General features: G+C 43.8%; 1 protein-coding gene across 2 annotated transcripts in view; it reads right to left on the bottom strand.

Annotated features, from left to right (window-relative positions):
• The window catches only part of GALNT10 (polypeptide N-acetylgalactosaminyltransferase 10), a 60,743-nt gene extending 38,901 nt beyond the window's left edge, over window positions 1-21,842 (bottom strand). For both annotated transcript variants that reach the window (XM_066614698.1, XM_066614699.1), the window contains exon 1: window positions 21,597-21,842. In XM_066614698.1, the coding sequence (XP_066470795.1) occupies window positions 21,597-21,830 (234 nt within the window). In that variant the 5' untranslated portion in view covers window positions 21,831-21,842. The remainder of the gene's footprint in view (window positions 1-21,596) is intronic.
• Between the last annotated feature and the right edge of the window lie 1,437 nt (window positions 21,843-23,279).

The following is a 23,279-nucleotide window of genomic DNA, read 5'->3' as shown; positions in this document are numbered from 1 at the left end:
TCCAAATCTTGGAGGAAGGGACACCAATTGCCACTGTGACTCAATCAGTCCTTGTACAAGAATAGTGAAACAAAGCAGCAGATTCTTTCCTTACTCAGAAATTGGGTAAAATGCTGCCTGCATATTTTCCTTTTACATGTAAAGTGCTAGACATCTTTTCAAAACAGAAGCTTAAGATTCAGAAAAGATGTCTAAATGAAGAAACACATATAGGTAACCAAAAGCAATCCTATACATATTTACTCAAAAGCAAGGCGCACTGTGATCAACAGGGCATACTTCCAGATAAGAGCGCACAGAACTGGCTGCTGACACTGAGAACTTAGAAATGTGTTTTTCTATTCTGCAAAGACCTCCTGATTTAAAAAAAATGTTAGCTTCTTGGATTCTCATTTTTTTTAGGCCTTATCACCATAAGTGATTTTTATTAGAAGTAATACCAATTATTCACACCTCTACAGAGATAACCAGCCAAAACTCATCCAAGCAACTGCAAACAAATGCATGTCAAAGCAGGCTAGCAGTGACTCTTATGTATGGAAAGATTAAGGATTCATTAGTCCATTCACTAGAGACTCATTAGTCCATTCACAGAACAAGCAGCGGGAGAACATTTGATGGATACAAACCAACAGGGAAAAAACCCTCCATTCAACGCTATGACTGCAGCTGCATAGTCCTATAAATGGTTCCTGTGTCATAGTCTGAGTACTGTACTAGTTTTTTACCAAGAAGATCTGCTCTCTGCCCATGATTCAACACCTTCAATTCCCACATAAACCAAGGAAGCAAGTTATAGTGGTGGGAAAGGGTAAGGTGCTTAATTTTAGATTAAGACATTAATAAATGTTCAGAGAATAAAGGCATTGAACTTTAGAAAGCAAGTAAAATCCAACATGTTGAACAAAGGCCCTTCCATATCTGACTCCACATCTGAACTATCACTACTATAAATGTAGTCAGTGGGACACTCTTCTTCACCCTGTACATGATATTCTGCCACTGGTGTCAGCAACCCTAGCAACAGATGGGAGAGGGGAAAGATGGCAGAAAGTAGTGTGCACATGCATACTGAACAAAAAGAACACATATTATTCTTGGTGATAAAAGCCAAACATTATTTATAGACATCATACAAAAAGAAAAGAACAGGTTATGGATATTATGTAACATTTAACAAGTTACTGCTAATACTAACATTATGTTGACAGGCCAACAACTTTTAGGCATATGAGAACACACACACACACACACACACACACACACACACACACACACACACAGCTTATATTAACATAGATATAAAATGTGTCTCTCTGAAAGTTCTTGGCCATAGAACTTTAAACCGATTTTCAAAAGTACACTAACAGATAGTAAATCTATGCAAGTGTTGTAGTTAGAGGTGGAAGGCAAAAGAGCCCAAAGTTTCTATAGCAACGTGATTTAAATAATCCTCTTTATCGGTCTCTAAAAATGATTGCAAGCAAATGATGACACACATGCAGTTAAAACCTTCATGATTTAATTCTCCAAGCTCCATAAGGAAAGGTCAGAAGCTTGCAAACTTTTCCTTGCCGAGCTTGGGGAATTAAATCACGAAGGTTTTAACTGCAGGTGTGTCATAATAATTTACTGCTGACAGAACATACCAAGATCCAGGTCTACAGAGCTTGCGTCCTGAGTACACTTCTGTACTGCAGCGAGTCATGGACTCTTCGCTCACAACAGGAGAGGAAACTGAACGCTTTCCACATGCGCTGCCTCTGATGCATCCTCAGCATCACCTGGCAGGACAATGTTCCAAACAACACAGTCCTGGAATGAGCTGGAATCCCTAGCATGCATGCACTGCTGAAACAGAGACGCCTGCGTTGGCTCGGTCATGTCATGAGAATGGATGATGGCCTGATCCCAAAGGATCTCCTCTATGGAGAACTCGTGCAAGGAAAGCGCCCTACAGGTAGACCACAGCTGCGATATAAGGACATCTGCAAGAGGGATCTGAAGGCCTTAGGAGTGGACCTCAACAGGTGGGAAACCCTGGCCTCTGAGCGGCCTGCTTGGAGGCAGGCTGTGCAGCATGGCCTTTCCCAGTTTGAAGAAAAACCTGGCCAACAGACCGAGGCAGAGAGGCAAAGGCCCACAGCCAGGGAGACAGACCAGGGACATACTACACTTGCTCCCAGTGTGGAAGGGATTGTCACTCCCAAGTCGGCCTTTTCAGCCACACTAGACGCTGTGCCAGAACCACCATCCAGAGCGCGATACCATAGTCTTTCGAGACTGAAGGTTGCCAACAGGACAGAAACAGGACAGAAACGCATTTTTATAAAAAGTCTCAACATCAGGGCAGGCTCAAGACCTCCTGATGCTGGAGGTGGCATTGCCAAATGCTGCCCCTTTACCTGATGATGTGCCAGCCTCTGCTGCCCAAAGTTCAACACTCAGCACTCCCCTCCCCTCCACATTTCCTTTTCTTCTATGCCCTCTTCCTTTTCCAGTCCAGGGAGTGGAAAGAGAAGGAAGAGCAGTTGAGGCAAGTATATGGACAGAGATTGGGGGCCACCACCAAACTGATGTCCAAGATGACAACTTCAGTTAGCCTCACAGATTGATCACCTTGCTCAGCAGTACTGCAGAAATGAACTTATTCAAATGTTCCAAAAATAAGAATAATTTCTTTTGACAAATCCACTTTTCCGCTCTAAAGCAAGAACATGCAACACTTACACAAGCCTGTGCCTTGTTTGCTTCAGCTACAATATTAGACAGATCACCCACTTGGAGTGGACCAAAAAACGTAAGAGCTGAAAATTCAAATCAGCAGAATCTAATTACTTTGAAAAGTAAGTGGGTTGCCATCACATTTTGGAGCAGTACTGAGGCATTGGGAGCCCACAGAGGGGGCCGTGAGTTCTTCGCACCCGCTGGAGGACCAGTGCTACCCCGGTAAGCATTTAAAAAACATTTTCCCCCCCCAGCTGTGGCATGATCACGGGAGCACTGTCACCCAGCAAAGGGCTTCCCTGGCTGAGGCATTGTGGCATCTTGGTTTGGGAACCTCTGCACTATGGTAAATTTACCAGCAGTATCTGACACAGTCATCTATAGCCATGTACATTCAAACAAGACCAACCATTTTAACACTTTCCAAATCCTCCACATAAATTTACTGCATTTATTCCCAACTGTTCTAAAATTGCCTTTAGAAAAGGAATGGTTTTATTTCACGCTCCTCCAAGATTCTGAATAAGACCAGAAATGTAGCCTTTCATTCTGAAAATGAGACCAGAATGTCTTTCATTCTGACACTGTGACAGTGATGTAATGAAGGCCTTTCTTTTCAGGGAGGACAAGTGTCTGCGCAGCAAAGCCTTAACAAGCACAGTCCTGTTAGATGTCCACATAGTCAGCTTGGGAAACGTTAGGAATCTATCAACACAACATGTTATAAACACATCTTAAAATCATACGAGAATAGACAACAGTTTATCTTTCTTGTCAGAAAACTGGGTGGCACCTGTTGCAAAATTGCCAATGTGACTTTTTTGGGTGGTATGAAACTTTTTTGGCAACTATTTCAAAAGAGAAGAGAGCATAAAGGTCGCACTCCATGAAAATGATTCACAAAGCCTTATTTCAGTCCCATCTTCAAAAGTATTTATAGCCTGTTCAGAAGTTGCCAAACAGCTGGCTTTTGAAAGACACTGTCAAAGCTAATTAAAAAGTGATAATGTTTAAAACATCTGTAGCTGGTTATAATACACACGGAAAAGAAAGTTGTTTCTTGTACGGCACCAATTCTTGAAAGCGAAAAATCAAAACCATCAGTTGCAGTTAACTTCTAAACCATAATAGATAAGATTAACTTTTTAGATCACAGCACACTGTGAAAGTTTCTACTCTAATTAGTTAAACACATTCCAGTGCCTGTTCTACACTGATGCAAGCTTTGAAAAGTTTATCAGCAATAGCAAATGTTAACATTCTTATTTTTATCCCTGGAATAGATACATGAAATTATGTTAGCACACGTTGACTTATACCATTAAAAATGAGAGACTTTGACCTCTGTAAACCAACTTGTCTGTCGTCTGCAAACGTTTCTACAAACACTGTAATCTAGTGAAGATATTCCCCCCCCAACACCTGCAAGTTCCCACATGTGACTAATACGGTATAAGCAATGGGTTCTTAATTTTTCAAAGCAAATCCAACAAGTCATATATTTAAACTATCTGCTGTCTCAAATTATTTTTAATATGAACCAAATGAAATTGTATATACAGGTACCAAGTCAATTTTGAAAATAGCCACATACGTACAGGACTAACAAAGCAGAACTATCTAGGCCAGGGGTCTCCAAACTTTTTGGTATGAGGGCCACATCATATATCTGACCCAGTGCTGGGGCTGTAAAATAAATAAATACATGGAAAAATAATGTGCTGAGAGATTGATTGAATATAATAAGTTAGTCAGGGTGGAAGAAGGAGGGGAGAAGAGGGTAAAATTGATTTGCACAAGAAGAAGGAGAGTGGAATGTGAAAAAGGGTCGGGGTAGCAGAGGGTAAAACAGACTTGCACAGGAAGAGGAGGAATGAATTTTGAGAAAAGTAGTATTGAAAAAGCATGGGTATATTCTGCATTCAGACACTAGAGATGCTGAATGGAAAGGAATAAAATTATTCCATTCCATTCAACACCTATAGCCGCTGAATGATCTTTGGACCCTTAAGCCCTCTGGAGGCTTCCCTGGGCCTCAGAATGCTTTAAAAGACATAAAAATGGCACTTTCAGGTTCCCTTGGGAAACTGGAAGTCAAATTTTATTGCCTCTACAGGCTATTCTGAAGCCTGCAGAGCACAAGGGCTCACAGCCTCTGAGGACTTCAGAAAGCCCTGTGGAGATGACCGAAGTCTTCGGAGGATTCAGGTGGGGCCAAGTCCAGGGGACCCATGTTGAGCCAACGCCATGGATGTAAAATCCACGGATAAACAGGCTCCACCTGTATATAAAATTGCTGGGAGACCTGAAACATATCAGGTATATACTTCATTCAGCCAATACAAGTGCTGAATGTAATGCAATATAATGGAATAATTTCATTCTATTACATGGGATAACATTCAGCACCTCTAATGGCTGAATGTGCTATATACCCATGCTGGGAAAACTGGAAGTGCATCTTTTGAGCTATTTGAGCCCCAAAAGGCTGGGGAACCACATGCACAGGATAAAATCGTCTGGAGGGCCAGTTGTGGCCCCCAGGCCAGGGTTTGGAGACCCCTGATCCAGGGCTTTGAAGTAAGTTTCTTCTGAGGCATCTTCTTTGTTTTACCTCAACCTTAAGATAATAAATTCCTTTTACAGGGCAGGAAAAACAAGTCACCCCACTCCCATACAGTGGATAACAGAACATTACAGCCCATACTGGGTGAAGGGCGTATCCCCCCCATATATAATGCCAAGTATGACTAACAACTACATAAAACATTTCCTGTGCATTAGAAACCCCATACAGGGCTACCAATACTTCTGTCACTCTGTACATATCCTATTACATACATTCACTGGAGTTGCAAAACCAGAATTTAATCTCAGTTTCAAATAAGGAAGCTAAAGAAGATACACAAATAACCAAGGCAAGGAAGAAATTACCTCTAACCCTGCATCATAAAACAGGGCAGCTTTACAAACAACAAGAGGCTGTTAAGTCCCTGCAGACAGGGAAAGAGAACAAAAGGTATGCAGTCATCATTGACTTTATAAAAAGGTTATATAAGAGTGACCTACAGTCCACATAGCGTGATGCCTGAGAAGCAAAACTCTAGAAGAGTGATTCCCAAAGTGAGCAGTTCTGCCCCTTGGTGAGTGGTGGGCTTATCTAGGTGGACTTTAAGAGGCAAGGGGGTGGCAGAGCGACATTGGAGGTGGTGGGATTATGGCATTATGCTGGCAAATGCGACTCCAAGTTCCTGCCTCTGCATAGTGCTGAAGTCTGGTGGAAATGATCAATCAAACCAGTATACCATGTTTTGAGAAACCGATGTCATTGTGTGTGTTTATTTCTTTGTCACTGAATAGAAATGGCAGAAGCAGAAAAATCAAAGAAGTGTAGGCCAGTGGTTCTCACACATTTAGCACTGGGACCCACTTTATATAATGAGAATCTGTCAGGATCCACCAGTAGCAATGTCATGACCAGAAGTGACATCATTCTGCAGGGGAAATTTTTAAAAATCCTAGGCTGCAATCCTACCCACACTTAGCCAGGAGTAAGTCCCATTGACTATCATTCTTAAAAGAATATACATAGTATCTTGTTAAAAGTACAGGTCTGCAACATTTTCCCCAGAACAGTAACATACTATGGGAGCATCAAGTAGAATATATTAAAAATAAAATATTGAAATGAATGGGGACCCACCTGAAATTGGCTCACAACCCACCTAATGGGTCCCAACCCACAGTTTGAAAAACACTGGTGTAGACAATATAGTTTGGAATAGCTGAGATATGGATTATACCAGTAGTAGCAGCTGCCAATGTGCCTAATATGCGAAAAGAACTTTCCTAGCAAGACAACAAAGCCTTCCTGACTGAATGAACATTTGAAGAAGGAACATCCAGGAATAGTTGACAAGAACTTAGCGGTTTTCCATGACGAATTTCAAAGTGGTCAACACAGTTGACCATGTTTTGCAACGATCCATGACAAAACACTGATGGATTGTGTGCATTATACATTTCATTGTTGATTGCTAAGTTTGGAAAGCCACATACAATTGGTGAAGAACTCATCCTATCAGCAGTTAGTGAGGTCCTGAGTATAATTTTACATGTCATAACACAATATAATTGAAACAATTCCTCTCAACAACAATTCAGTGCAAAGGTGTACAAATGAAATGGTTGAAAATGTGGAAGATACATTGTGCAGCATGCTTAGGACAACAGAGTTTGCTTCTCACTATTGTGAGCTTTATTAAAAAAAGTGTGGCTCAAGAGTTATTTGCAAGGCAGCTAACAATAATAAAAGGGAGCCAATATTTCAGTTCTTCAAAGACAAGGAAGTTCCACTTACTAACATACTTGCTGGTGCAACTGATGGAGCACTAACAATGACCAGTTCCTATTGTGGATGTGCTGTTTATTGGGAAAAAAAAATTTTTTTTTAAAGTGCCAAATGCCTTTACCATTCACTGTGTCATTCATCACCAACATCTGGTTACAAAAAGCCTCAGGGATCGCCTGCATAAGTCATTACACACTGTCATTATGCAGTGAATAAAATTAAAACCCATGCTCTCAGTGATCAATTATTCCAGACACACTATTGACAGTGATGAAGATTTTGAAGTTTTTTTGGCTACCAAAAGGCAAGTGAGAGATGCTTTCACAACCGTTCTGACACAGGTGGTTTTTTTTATGACACAAATGCATTATCAGCAATGAATGCAAAGAGATCAGCCATGATATTGCTTATTTATCAGAACCATTTGCAAAGTTCAATGAAAGTTGCAGTCTTAAGGCCAAATCTTAAGGCCAAATCCCTGCTGAAGTCCTAAAATGCTGCAAAGAGATCATCGTCACTGAGCTGCATGAAATCCTCTGTCTCTGCTGGAGAGAAGGTGGAGTACCTCAAGACATGAGGGATGCAAACATCATCACGCTGTACAAGAACAAAGGTGACAGGGGTGACTGCAACAACTACCGCGGCATCTCTCTCCTTAGCGTTGTAGGAAAGCTGTTTGCCCGAGTTGTACTAAAGAGGCTCCAGGTACTTGCAGAGAGCGTCTATCCAGAATCGCAGTGTGGATTCCGAGCCAACAGGTCCACCACTGATATGGTATTCTCCCTTAGACAACTGCAGGAGAAATGCAGGGAACAACGACAGCCACTCTTTATAGCCTTCATAGATCTCACAAAGGCTTTCGACCTGGTCAGCAGAGACGGCCTCTTCAAGATTCTCCCCAAGATTGGATGTCCACCCAGGCTCCTCAGCATCATCAGATCCTTCCACAAGGACATGAAGGGCACTGTTGTCTTCGATGGCTCCACATCAGACCCTTTTGACATCCGAAGCGGAGTGAAGCAGGGCTGTGTTCTTGCACCAACCTTGTTTGGGATTTTCTTCGCTGTCCTGCTGAAGCAGGCCTTTGGAACTGCAACAGAAGGCATCTATCTCCGGACCAGATCAGACGGAAAGCTCTTCAACCTCTCCAGACTGAGAGCAAAATCCAAAGTCCAGCTGAAATGTCTGCGTGACTTCCTCTTTGCCGACGATGCAGCTGTCACTACCCACTCTGCCAAAGATCTCCAGCAGCTCATGGATCGTTTTAGCAAGGCCTGCCAAGATTTTGGACTGACAATCAGCCTGAAGAAAACACAGGTCATGGTTCAGGATGTGGACTCACCTCCCTGCATTACAATCTCTGAGCATGAACTGGAGGTTGTCCATGACTTTGTGTACCTTGGCTCAACGATCTCCGACACTCATTCTCTCGATGCCGAGCTAAACAGGCGCATCGGTAAAGCAGCTACCACGTTTTCCAGACTCACAAAGAGAGTCTGGTCCAACAAGAAGCTGACGGAACATACCAAGATCCAGGTCTACAGAGCTTGCGTCCTGAGTACACTTCTGTACTGCAGCGAGTCATGGACTCTTCGCCCACAACAGGAGAGGAAACTGAGCGCTTTCCACATGCGCTGCCTCCGACGCATCCTCGGCATCACCTGGCAGGACAAAGTTCCAAACAACACAGTCCTGGAACGAGCTGGAATCCCTAGCATGTATTCACTGCTGAAACAGAGACGCCTGCGTTGGCTTGGTCATGTCGTGAGAATGGATGATGGCCGGATCCCAAAGGATCTCCTCTATGGAGAACTCGTGCAAGGAAAGCGCCCTACAGGTAGACCACAGCTGCGATACAAGGACATCTGCAAGAGGGATCTGAAGGCCTTAGGGATGGACCTCAACAAGTGGGAAACCCTGGCCTCTGAGCGGCCCGCTTGGAGGCAGGCTGTGCAGCATGGCCTTTCCCAGTTTGAAGAGACACTTTGCCAACAGTCTGAGGCTAAGAGGCAAAGAAGGAAGGCCCATAGCCAGGGAGACAGACCAGGGACAGACTGCACTTGCTCCCGGTGTGGAAGGGATTGTCACTCCCGGATTGGCCTTTTCAGCCACACTAGACGCTGTGCCAGAACCACCTTTCAGAGCGCGATACCATAGTCTTTCGAGACTGAAGGTTGCCAATACAAGGCCAAATCTGTTGTGCCTACATTTATTTCAAAGTTAACACTATTCAAAAGCAACACAGGCCATTGCAAGCTATACTGATTTCCAAATCTGCCTGAGCTATAACGGTGGGATACAAGATGACAATCTGCACAGTTTTGTGATTGTCTGGAAATGCTGCCTGAAGATAAGTCTGAGCGATTTTAAGATCTTTTGATAGAAATTCCAGATTGGGTGATAAATCCATGTTCAGATACTGAGGAAGATGGGGTAGTGGAAAAAGAACTGACTGAACTATTAAATGACACTGAGCTGAAGCCAAGAATTTTGAGAAGTGGTAAGAATCTCTTACCAAGAATTTTGGTTACAGAAGGAAATTTCTGGTCACTATCTTGCACTATGGACAGTGGTTAAGAAGCTCCTGTTGCATTTCAAACATTGTATTTAGCAGAACATGGTTTTAGTGTAGTTATCCAACTTCTCTTCAAGCAAAGAAATTGACTCCAGATTACTAAATGTGACATTTAAAACTCCTGCTAAGTGAATTGAAACTATAAGTTAGGAAACTGGTATCATGTCATCAAGTCCATCCATAACATTAAAAACTTAATGGACACTGAAGTAGTTACTAAATGCAATATCCAAGATTCTTGCTGTATTACTATCAACTTTTCAAGTCTGGTATCTCTGGATCAAGTTCATCAATTTTGCTGAATAAATTAAATAAGAGTTTTGATTGTATTGTTATCTTCCTTAGTAGGTTATGCAAACCACTATTCTGATTAATGCTTTTTATAAGATAAGGTACTGAAGCTAAGTTTATGGAGAGGTGGCCTGAAAAATTTTGGGAACCACTGTCCTAGAACATAAAGCCATTCCTGACTGGCTCAGATTCATATTAAGCATGTATGTAGAAGTGTACTTGCCAACTATACTGAAAGGAACTTACTCTATAATTGTTATTTTATATGAGATTAGTAAATTAGGAATGGTTGAGCTGGGAGAGAAAGTCAAGAACAAAACAAGTTTTAGAGCATAGGGAGTATGGCCACGGTGACCAAAAGAACTGGCTTGTTAAAAATGTTAGAAATAGGTTGAGAATAAACATGTGATTAAATTCTTTATTGCATAAGATTTTCTAACAACCCATCAGGGACACTGTATTACTCTTGTCAAATGCTGACTCTTTGCCTCTGCCATGCATGTATAGACAAGCCATGAACTGGGAAACCTCTGGGCCTTGACTGTCATTTTAGAATACTAACTTCCACATTCACTATGATTAAACAGGATCTATTTATGTATAGTACTACTGTTCAAATCAATGCTTACAAGGACTTAAGTTTGGGGGGGGGTCAAACTCAAATGGGCAATGGGATCAAGCTCTCCAAGCCATCAGTACCCAGGACTACTCTTCAAAATTTTTCATTGTACAATCTTATTATTGTTGGCAACCTTCAGTCTCGGAAGACTATGGTATCGCGCTCTGGATGGTGGTTCTGGCACAGCGTCTAGTGTGGCTGAAAAGGCCGATTTGGGAGTGACAATCCCTTCCACACTGGGAGCAAGTGTAGTGTGTCCCTGATCTGTCTCCCTGGCTACGGGCCTTCCTTCTTTGCCTCAGTCTGTTGGCCAAGTGTCTCTTCAAATTGGGAAAGGCCATGCTGCACAGCCTGCTTCCAAGCAGAACGCTGAGAGGCCAAGGTTTCCCATCTGTTGAGGTTCATTCCTAAGGCTTTCAGTTCCCTCTTGCAGATATCCTTGTAGTGCAGCTGTGGTCTACCCGTACAGCGCTTTCCCTGCACAACTTCTCCATAGAGGAGATCCTTTGGGATCCAACCATCGCCCATTCTCACAACGTGACCAGGCCAACGCAGGCGTCTCTGTTTCAGCAGTGTATACATGCTGGGGATTCCAGCTCATTCTAGGAATGTGTCCCTAGTCTGTCTCCCTAGCTATGGGCCTTCCTTCTTTGCCTCTTTGCCTCAGACTGTTGGCCAAGTTTTTCTTCAAACTGGGAAAGGCCATGCTGCACAGCCTGCCTCCAAGCGGGCCGCTCAGAGGCCAGGGTTTCCCACCTGTTGAGATCCACTCCTAAGGCCTTCAGATCCCTCTTGCAGATGTCCTTATATCGCAGCTGTGGTCTACCTGTAGGGCGCTTTCCTTGCACGAGTTCTCCTTAGAGGAGATCCTTTGGGAACCGGCCATCATCCATTCTTACAACATGACCAAGCCATCGCAGGCGTCTCTGTTTCAGCAGTGCATACATGCTAGGGATTCCAGCTCGTTCCAGGACTGTGTTGTTTGGAACATTGTCCTGCCAGGTGATGCCGAGGATGCGTCGGAGGCAGCGCATGTGGAATGCGTTCGGTTTCCTCTCCTGTTGTGAGCAAAGAGTCCATGACTTGCTGCAGTACAGAAGTGTACTCAGGACACAAGCTCTGTAGACCTGGATCTTGGTATGTTCCGTCAGCTTCTTGTTGGACCAGACTCTCTTTGTGAGTCTGGAAAACGTGGTAGCTGCTTTACCGATGCGTTTGTTTAGCTCGGTATCAAGAGAAAGAGTGTCAGAGATCGTTGAGCCAAGGTACACAAAGTCATGGACAACCTCCAGTTCATGCGCAGAGATTGTAATGCAGGGAGGTGAGTCCACATCCTGAACCATGACCTGTGTTTTCTTAAGGCTGATCGTCAGTCCAAAATCTTGGCAGGCCTTGCTAAAACGATCCATGAGCTGCTGGAGATTTTTGGCAGAGTGGGTAGTGACAGCTGCATCGTCGGCAAAGAGGAAGTCACGCAGACATTTCAGCTGAACTTTGGACTTTGCTCTCAGTCTGGAGGGGTTGAAGAGCTTTCCATCTGATCTGGTCCGGAGATAGATGCCTTCTGTTGCAGTTCCAAAGGCATGCTTCAGCAGGACAGCGAAGAAAATCCCAAACAAGGTTGGCGCAAGAACACAGCCCTGCTTCACTCCGCTTCGGATGTCAAAGGGGTCTGATGTGGAGCCATCGAAGACAACAGTGCCTTTCATGTCCTTGTGGAAAGATCTGATGATGCTGAGGAGCCTGGGTGGACTGTACAATCACCATTTTTGATAAAGTAGAGCAATTATCCAATCTCAACTTGCCTCTTCAAATTCCCTCAATAACACTGTTGCCCCAAACCACAAGCTTCTCCCTCAGACCTGTGTGAATTATCCAATGCCTAAGACCCCTTCTTACATATTACTGCTTGCCTTCCAAAGTGCTCTTGTGTTTACAAACAGTCACCTGGACATCCAGGGACAATAACAGGCCCAGCAATCCTTCCAAACTGTGGATCAGATCCTTCAAGGGGAGCACAACCACATCAAGAACAGAACAATTCACTGAGTCACATAACCAGAAGAACTTTCAACTTATCCATCATTACCTCCAAATACTGATTCAGAACATTCACAGCATTCTCAAACTGGAAATGGCAACAAAACATTCAGGTGGAGGTCCTCTGCATATTGGTGACACCCACCATAACGTAAGACAACAAAGACTCTCCCAGCACCATTTTCAGATGCTGACCCTCCTGGAAGGGCTGGAACCACCATAACACAGTGCTCTCCTACCCCAGACATTAATACAAACACACATTAAACTCCTAAGGAGGACAGGTTGAAAAAAATAGTATTACTAATTCTGCAAGATGTATTTAAGGCTACACTCACTGCAGAATATTTAGTTCCACTGGCTAAGATAAAATACTTCATAGATCAGCAATAGCTGCTCACCTTAGTGTAGGATGGGCTTTATAGATATTTGGTAGGAATGGGCTGGAATCACTGCAGGAGACTTGAGTCTAGACCCATCCCTGCCCCCTTTGACTTGACTCGTGGACGAATCACAGTGAACACCTATGGCAACTTGCCCCCAGAAACTCCCGAGTCATTTTGACCCGAGTCAGAGTGCTTTGTGAAGCAAACCGCAAGCACTTGCTTGTGAAAAATCAACCACCATTTCATTTATGTAACAAAAGCCATGCTGCTGTTGTTATTCGATCAAGTAAAGCAGTACATTGAGTGCAGAAAGATAATTGGTTCCATATGACCCCAGCAACAAAACCCCCCCCCCTTCATATCATGACTCCCAAAGGAGCACCAGCCAGGCATGATAGGGCATAGCCCAAAAAGGACTGGGCAAGGCAGGAGGTGCTGAATGGACCGTGTGAGGAGACAAAAGCAGCAGGCAGGCAGAGGGTCACGTGCAGCAGCTGGGAGACAGTTACCAGTATGACTCCAACCTTTGCAGCTCTACTCAGAAGTAGCCCCATTGTGGCTGGTCATTCAATGACTCCGCTGAAGCCAGGAGTTTCTCTTCAATTGCTATGTACCACCTCCCCCCCCCCACTTTCCCACCTCCTCCTTTCCCCCCTCCAAGGGCTTCTCCAGCCACTCCTAAAGTAAGAATCCCACCTTTATCCCTTGGGTTTCTCCTTCTCTCACTCATCCAGGGGAAAAAAAACCTTCATCCAATAATCATTGGTTCCTTCAGAGATGGACAAAAGAGCCTACTCCCGCTTTCCTCCCCCTGCCTCCTGCTGGATGCAAAGCCAAAACATTAACCCTTTCCTTCCTCCTGGTTGGAATCTTCCTGCTGTTCACCTGGTCTGAATGATGACCCCATGAGGTCTTTCATGAACCAAAAAAAGTAAGCAAACACACACAGACTCACGGACTCTAGTTATTCATATTCGTAACTCATTTTCGAATCAGTGGTCTGAGACTCAAGTCAGTGCTAGAGTCATCGACTCAGGTGACTTGAGTGTACATGAATCAGCAATACATGCATGCTTTCGTGACTCAGACATGAGTCATCTGACTTGAATTCCCATCCCTGATATTTGAGCAACTCTATTTGGACTTTGGTAAGTGTTCTAAACAGGGTTACTAGCCAAACCATTTCCTTAATCTGACAACTGTACAGGAAGGATCATTATTAGCTCACTACCTATTTAAGAGGGCCACTCTTGTACTCAAACGTTTAAGCAAAGTACATATAATCGAACACTGTTTCTAGAAGCACCTTACTATTCTGGAACTTAAAAATTTCAAAAAAGCAGAAGACATTAGTATCAGTGTCTCCAGCACTTCATTTTTCATACTGCACTCTGTCTACCGGGTGCCTAGGATATCTGAAGTTTCATCTCCCTCTAGCCGCTGAATAGAAAAAACACTGCTCAACCACCTTCAAGTGTTTCATGACTGCTGTTGCAAAAAAAAAAAAAGACAGTCACTATCTCACCAAACTTGATTTATCCCTACCTAAAATCTTCTGTTACCTTTTCTTTCCTAGACTGGACTATTTGTAAAAGCACTTACAAATAATGAAGAAAAAATGAGAATATGTCCACATTCTGTGTTGCAACAATGTTTTGTTTCTGTAAAGACTGACTGTAGGAAAACCATCTGCAGTTTGAAGTCACATTGCCAGTTACATTTGTCTGTAGTGGCTCTAACTGGTTCACAGTTTAGGAGGAACAAGACAACAACAGCTGAGAACCAAGAATCACTTCATTTTTTTCTGCAATGAAATGATTAACTGGTTTTCTTCGGCTAACCAGAAGCAGGTTTCTAAGTAATTGCTAGAGGTAAATCACTAGGGGGCAAGAAATGTACACTTGAAGCTAATGTCATACTACAACTAAGGAATCCTGTGGTAAATGTCTCAAACTGGTACACAAGCTCAAATTAAAGGTGAATGCCCTGCATAAGAGTTTGAATGCCCTTCTCTGCTCAGAGTGATTAGCTAATTTTTCTCAGTAAATAGGTGGCTAAAGCCATTGCGTACCCTGAAGCACACAACTACATGTGGCAAGTTAAAACTTTTTTAAAGTACCAGCAAGATTATATTACACTATTAAGACTATCTTTCAAAAGAATGCCTGTGGCAAAAGAGATAGAACGCTAAATGAATTATTGGTTTATTGTGGCAAGAGCCTATTGCATCACAGGCATTTTTTGATTAAACCTAACTCAGAAAAGTTCTAAATAATTTCTTTGCAGCCTAAATAAGACACACGGTAGCCATTTGGGGTCAAAATAAAGTAGTGTTTTCAGGGCTGTTTTAAACTCTTTCAACTTGGCTGTCACTGTCAATAATCTTCTGCATAAATTTTACCCACCCAGTTCTCAAAGAAATAGCCCAAAAAGCAGAATGGATAAAAATAAAAATCTAGTAGCATAATCCTTCCCCATGCGGATACAGTGACCACAAATAAAGTGATTCTCACAAGACTAAATAGAGCCCCATCACCCTCTGTGGCACGCACACAGCAACTCAACAGACTGTTCTGTCATATCCTCCAATAACTTGACCAAGAGGAAAATGGGAAAGGAATGCAAGAGGCACACCCAGACATCCTCAGTTCTCCAGATGATTCTGTTGTACTGCTCATGTGTATGCAGGGGGAGGGGAGAAGAAAGTTCTGTTAAACCCAGTGGAGAACTGCAAAATATGAACTATGCTCATATGGAGAAAAAACAGAAAATGAAGCTATTTGTTACTTAAAATGTCAATGACTTTAAAAATAACTTGGTTGAAAATGAAACAAAATTTAATAGAAACATTTAAATCTATACTTATAACGTGTTCCACTGAATCAATGATTTCTACCAGACACACTGAATATGGTGAAAAATATTTACCTTTTGAGGTCAATTACAAATGTGACACCATGCACCAAGAACAGCCCCAGTGTCTTATTATTTTATGTAAACTGCCTTCAGGATCTTTCTGATGGAAGCATTTAAGGATATAAGAACATAAAAAGTGCCTTGCTGGATCATCTAGATCAACTTCCTGTATCACACAGTGGCCTACCAGATGCCTCAGAGTGCACATAAGAAAACAAGAGACCTGCATATGACATTCTTGGTGTCCCTCCCTTGAACTTGGTATTCTAAGGTAATCTATTTCTAAAACCAGGAAGTTGCACATGCCCATCACGGCTTCTAACCTGTGATGGACTTTTCCTCCAGAAATTTGTCCAATCCCCTTTTAAAGTCATCTAGGCCAGATGCAATCACCATCTCCTATGGCAAGGAATTCCACAGACTAATTACATGCTGACTAAAGATGTATTTTCTTTTGTCTGTTGTAACTCTCCCGACACTCAATTTTAGTGGATGCTCCCTGGTTTGGGGATTACATTTCTCAGCCAGTCTCAGCCTTCAGCATCTCCTGATAAGACTGAGAAATACCTCTGCCTGAAATTCTGAAGGGCTGCTACTTGCCAGTGGAAAGGATACTGATCAAGAAAGATCATTGGTCTACCAAATATAATGATGCTTCCTTTGCTCACACACAAATGGTGAACAGAAACAAAAATAGATGCACTTAGTAAATATATTATTGTTTACACACACACACACAAGTGATCACAAGCATTGAAATATAAGCCTTGGTTACTCCGATTCCATCAGGATCATTCACTAGCCTATTTGGGCAATCTTATAATCCTGTTCAATACTTTTGAACTGAGATCCATGACATGCTCAGTTCTGATGTTATGACTGTTCTATTATGACAGTTATGACATTCTGAAAGCTATCCCATTATGTTATGACAGTTGACAGCCAGCAAGTTATGACATTCTGAAGTTCTGAATGTTTATGACTCCCAACCAAACATATTACTTTTCATGAAAACATACAGATCTTTCAGATAACCACAGTTCTGGAAAGTGCTAACCCCTTTAGTCTTCAAGCAAGTGATCTTGTTCTGCATTCTAACAAGTATACAGAGAAATCCACAAATTCCATAGATACCCACTTTGTCTCTATGTTGAAATAATAGTTCCAATTCTCAAATATTTCCTCCTAGGGAGGCACAACTTCCTCACACTTAACCTTTCACATCGCAACATGCTGCCTTTCTTCATCAGATGACAGGAAAGCAAGATTCTTAGTAATTATTACCAAGAATCTACAATACAGACCATTAGAGAAATACAAGCATTTTCAGGATTTAACAGTTCAAAGACTGAAATAAATGACAATCACACACATGACTGGTACTGTCTCTAGCAGTAATTGAGCATCCTAAACGGTCTACAATCTTTAATCCACACTAGAAGTTAAAATACACCTGTGTTGGCAACCTTCAGTCTTGAAAGACTATGGTATCGTGCTCTGAATGGTGGTTCTGGCTTAGCATCTAGTGTGGCAGAAAAGGCTGATTCGGGAATGACAATCCCTTCCACACTGGGAGCAAATGTAGTGTGTCCCTGATCTGTCTCCCTGGCTACGGGCCTTCCTTCTTTGCCTCAGTCTGTTGGCCAAGTGTCTCTTCAAATTGGGAAAGGCCATGCTGCACAGCCTGCTTCCAAGCAGAACGCTGAGAGGCCAAGGTTTCCCATCTGTTGAGGTTCATTCCTAAGGCTTTCAGTTCCCTCTTGCAGATATCCTTGTAGTGCAGCTGTGGTCTACCCGTACAGCGCTTTCCCTGCACAACTTCTCCATAGAGGAGATCCTTTGGGATCCAACCATCGCCCATTCTCACAACGTGACCAGGCCAACGCAGGCGTCTCTGTTTCAGCAGTGTATACATGCTGGGGATTCCAGCTCATTCTAGGACTGTGCTGTTTGGATCTTTGTCCTGCCAGGTGATACCGACAATGCATTGGAGGCAGCGCATGTGGAAAGCGTTCAGCTTCTTTTCCTGTTGTGTGCAAAGAGTTCATGACTCGCTGCAGTACAGAAGTGTAAAGACACAAGCTCTGTAGACCTGGATCTTGGTATGTTCCATCAGCTTCTTGTTGGACCAGACTCTCTTTTCGAGTCTGGAAAATGTGGTAGCTGCTTTGCCTATGCGCCTGTTTAGCTCGGTATCGAGAGAAAGTGTCGGAGATCGCTGAGCCAAGGTACACAAAGTCATGGAGTTTGTACACAGTTTGTACACAGAGATTGTAATGCAGGGAGGGGAATCCACATCCTGAACCATGACCTGTGTTTTTCTTCAGGCTGATTGTCAGTCCAACTACACCAACGGTGGCAGATTAAATTTTATATGCATGCCCAAACATACCTACATAGAGACTGCTTAATTTCACTAGTAGAAGGAAGTCGCAGACCACTTGAATACAAAAACTTAGGATATTAATGAGAACTCAGTAACATCCTAAATAACAGTAACATCCTCCATTGCTAGGTATTGTAATAATTATCACAATGACACCAATGAACTGAAACACTACATAGCCGAGACAAGTTTATATTGCAGTAACTTAGAAAACCATAATTTTGGAAATGTTAAATCTGTGGTGCTGGATAATTTTGTACTGCCATACTAACTACTACTGCAAAATACAGTTTAGAAAAATAGTCACAGCTTTGCTGCAGTATTCTAACAAACATTTTCCTAACAAGGAAAAAGATGAAAATATTATAATTATTAATTACAAGCTTTATGATCTCAATGGTCTCGTTTTGGATACACAATCCAGTAACAAAGTAATGCTGCAATATAGAAACTATATTTTGTACCTGTTGGCAATTAAATACCTGCAGGCTCTACAGCTCTTAGTTGAATTCCACAGCTGACTATGGAAGGCATATTGAAAAGGACTCAGTTTATAAGGATAGACCCAGAGATTGTGATCAATTCTAAAAAGTTTTAGGGCAGGTGGTTATGAATCAAACATGCTGCTGCAGCAGAAAAGTCATGGATTTTTCACACTGACATCCTACCATGCAATCCAAGTAAAAGCAATACATTATCTGCTGCCTGCATCATCTTTATCCAAGTAGCCAAAAGTGTTTATGTACAGGGATCGTCCTTAGAGCATACATCGTTCTCACGGTGTAATTTTTTGATACATTTGTCTGCCACCAGGAGATAAATTAACGGCTAATATATCCGCTGTTGATTTCTCAGACTGAAATGAAAATATATCCCAAAGAAAACTGCAAGATAAATTTAAAATCTACTCAGATTCTGAGCAGAGCAGTATGTCACTGATATGACATCTTTATGCAATGATGTTTTTATAGCTTGCTAAACCGTTTAAGTTTTTCCAAACAATTCTTCTGAAAAGCAACTTACTAAGCAAAGTCAGTAGATCTTGCACCAGAAAACTGCAACCACAGCAGACAGATTTGCTCCACATGGTTGCCACCCAGTCCTTGCCTAAAATGTAGTTAGTAGAGAAACTCAAGGCAAGGCTCAGCATGGTCATGGTGAAGATGAATAGTCTCATTTTCACTGCTCTCTCTCTGGCACCCTTTTTGTCCTCCCAACATCCAAAATAAGGTCCTTCATTTCCTTACTGCAGCCTTTTTCAATTCCTGCTCCCTTCTGACAACTGACTTCTCCAATCTGATAACTTAAAAAGATCTCCCTCCCCTTTCCCAGTGTGTAGGGACCACTTCTTATTTAGAATACTGTATTTAGTTTTCAACAATAAACAGTTTACAAAGCAGCTTACATAGATTGCTAGACTGCAGAAAGGGACTGTTACATTATTTTAGATATAATGCTCAGTTACTGAAGGAAATTATTTCTAGAGTAGTAAGGGAATGAAGTGCGAAGATAGAAGGAAAAATAAAACCTCAGTCATGAGACAACAAATAAGGAACACAATTGTTGGTGTACCAAAGATAGAGCAGGTTTGAAACTTGCAACTGATGTGACTTTTTCAGTATCTGTTGTGCATACTACTAGAAGTCAATGCTCCTTAGTTTCAGGAGTTACTGCACACTGTGTGTCATACATTTTGTCTTGAATGAAACAGCCTGGCTCTTTTCATTAGTACTATCACTAGGAAAAGAAAAAAAAAAAAAGGATGAGAGAATTACCACAGCTGTACAGTGAGCAGCATCTACTGCATCTGTTTTCTTTTGGAGGTGGGGTAACCTAACTGCTGAAGGAATAGGTTGTTTAAATACATCTTCAGTGGAAGGGAGTACTCCAGCAACATTTGTCTAATCACTGAAGTCCTGCCTGCATGCCAAGAGTCACAAACAGTCTAATCAATTCAATTGGAGGAGTGTATATTTACTCAGAAATAAATACCTACAGCTTCAATGGAATTTGCTCCAAGTTAACCCATGTTTGTCCGGCCCACAGGTCCCTGGTGCATATATGTAATGTTGGGCAGAAATGGCTTAAAGGTGCACAAGACTGCAACCTTAGATAGACACAAGCGTAAGCTGACCCAAACAAAGAGAGCTTTACAACAAAGAAGCTTAGCTGACAGCGACAGTTCATCCTCTTTCAATTCTTAATGACAAAGTGCCAAAATGACAAGGATGCCAGCACAAGCTGGTTGAAAGGAGAAATCCTGAACCCATAACTAAAAAGGATGTCCCACAAGAAAAATGTCAAATCCTAAGTAATCTAGAGCACCTGTCCATTTCCAGAATCCCACCCCTGGAGGGTTCCATTGAGTTAAAAGAACACTGCCTGTTTTTACCCTCCCAAATAAACTGAACTGCATGCAACTGAGGGCCCAATCCTCTTCAATTTTCCAGTGTGGGTGCAGCTGTGCCAATGGGGCACACACTGCATCCTTTGGTGGGGAGGCAGTCACAGATGCCTCCTCAAGGTATGGGAACCTGGGTCTGCATCACGGTTGCACTGGTGCTGGAAAATTGGAGAGGACTGGGCCCTGAGTCTTCCTTATTTTCTCTAGCTCCAGCAGAATCAGGAGATCACGATGACGGCAGGACCTACAGATGACACTGATCACTCAAACCTAGACCAGGAGAGAGATGTGGAATAGGAACAGATGTGGAACACAGACCACTAAGTCAAAGGGACAAGGTGGAGGACAGGCAGAACAGCAAATCTTCCTGATGCAAGAGGGCCATTGCAAAACCACCTCCTAGAGACCCCAGCAAGGCAGAGACCCCCAACACAAGGCAATAGACACTCACCTCATCTCTACACCCACCTGGGGTATTCCTGGCAGCCCCAAAGCACTGCAAGCTCTGCCCCTCTCCTTGTGCCCTGGAGGGGGGGAGGCTTCCTTCTCCTCCCAGCCCCATACTCAACAGTTCCTAACTTCTGATCCCAACAAGGTCCCATGTCCTGGACCTCATGGGGTAGGGGAGAGCTGCTGCTTCCTCCTCCTCCCTCCCCACATCAAGCCACCCACTTTCCCCTATAGGCAGCAGCGCTTCGCCCCATGGAGGGGAGGGGGAAGGAGGCTTCCTCTTCCATCGCCAGGCCACATAAAGGGGGGATGAAAAGGGCGGAGGGGGGATGAACGGAGTCATCATCATCCTCATCTTCATCACCCCCCTCCTCCCACTAACGGTCAACGGGAGAACGCCAACGGCTCTTCCCCCAGGACCCTGACTGGGGCAAGGGGGGATGCGGCTCACCTGCGCCTCCCCTCGGGCGGCGGCGACTGCTGCTGCTCGACCGGGCGGCGCCACCACAGCCGCCGCTGCCGCCGCCGCCGCCACCACCACGCCGCGGGCTCCCCCCGCGCCGCCACCTCCGCCGTCCAGCTGCCGCTCCCGGTAGAGCGCCCACAGCCCCACGTTGGGGAGGAAGACGAGGGCGGCGAGCGCCAGCCCCACCGCCTGCAGCAGCCGCTTCTGCTTCCGCCGCATCCGGCACGGAGGAGGACGAGCAGCCGGAGCCCCGCAACTTTCCCCTCACGGCGACAGCAGCCAGCCAGCCAGCCAGCCAGCCCCGCGCCAACTCCGTCCGCCAGGCACTTCCGCTACGGAGGGTGGGCACTGCCACTCCCACCCTGAGCGAAGGCGGAGGGGGGTCACGGCCCCGCCCACACCTCCAGCCAGGCCACGCCCAGCGCCGGCGCCCGAGGCGGGAGAGACGCGAGAGCGTGGCGGGTCTGCCTCCTGCTCTGCCCACCCCCGCCGCCGCGAATGGTACTGGCCTCTTCTGTCTCCCCTGTGGGCTGCTGAGGCGGCGGAGTCAGAGCCGGTCGGAAAGAGAGGGAGAGCCGCCTGGCCTTCTTCCTCCCAGGGCGCAAGGGGAGCAGCAGCATGCTTGGGGGGCAGATGCCCGGGTGCAAGGCTGGGAAGGGTTTGACAATGACTGTGGCTACAGTCCTGTCCACACTTACCTGGGAGTAAGCCCCATTGACTATAATGGGACTTCCCTCTGAGTAGGCAGGCATAGGGCTCTAAGGCTGCAAACCTATCCACACTTACCATTGACTATAATGGGGCTTACTTCTGAGTAGACATGCACAGGATTAGGCTAAGGCTGCAATTCTAACCACACTTCCTTGAAAGTAAGCTTCATTGACTATAATGGAATTTCCTTCTGAGTAGACATGCATAGGGCTCTAAGGCTGCAATCCTATCCACACTTACCTGGGAGTAAACCCCACTGACTATAATGGGACTTCCCTCTGAGTAGACATGCACAGGATTGGGCTCTAGGGCTGCAATCCTAACCACACTTACCTGGGAGGAAGCCCTACTGACTATAATTGGGGTCCCCCCCATGGCACCTCAGTGTGTATTTCGTTCTCAGACAAGTAGCTTTGGTGAGCCCCATGTGGTCAGGCCCATGTACCACAAAAGGATGGATGCTGAACATCAGGCTTGTCTAAAGGATAAAATTATACAATCCGATCCTCTGTGTGTGTTTGGAAACAAGACCCACTGAAATGAATGGGACTTGCTTCCCGGTAAAGGTGCACTTTAGCTTCAGCTTTACAGGCAAAGTTAAGATGATACAGGGATGAGTAGAGTTCAAGGTGTTAAAGGGATTGGTTCAAGGAGCCATTTTACATCTCCACACAAAAAGCTTTTGTTGGACAAAAGATGAGGTCTACCAGGGTGCTGTTACATATTTTCTGAAGAGTTAACTTTCAACTTGTTAAATTGTAAATTTAACTATATTCTTTTTTGGTAAAAAACTTCTTTTGTTTGCCAACTGCAGCAGATTTTTTCCCTTCTCAGATTTATTGTGTGCTTGCTAGAGTTCAATAGCTGAATTTTTTATTTTGTCTTTACAGACTTTTCAGTAATCAGTCATAACAGAGGAATTAAAAAGGGATCTTTTTGCCACTGCTGCTAGGATAT

This window comes from Tiliqua scincoides, chromosome 2 (assembly GCF_035046505.1).
Source record: "Tiliqua scincoides isolate rTilSci1 chromosome 2, rTilSci1.hap2, whole genome shotgun sequence".
Taxonomy (NCBI): Eukaryota; Metazoa; Chordata; class Lepidosauria; order Squamata; family Scincidae; genus Tiliqua; species Tiliqua scincoides.
The sequence above is the reverse complement of the archived record's forward strand: the minus strand, read 5'-3'. Positions and strand labels throughout refer to the sequence as shown.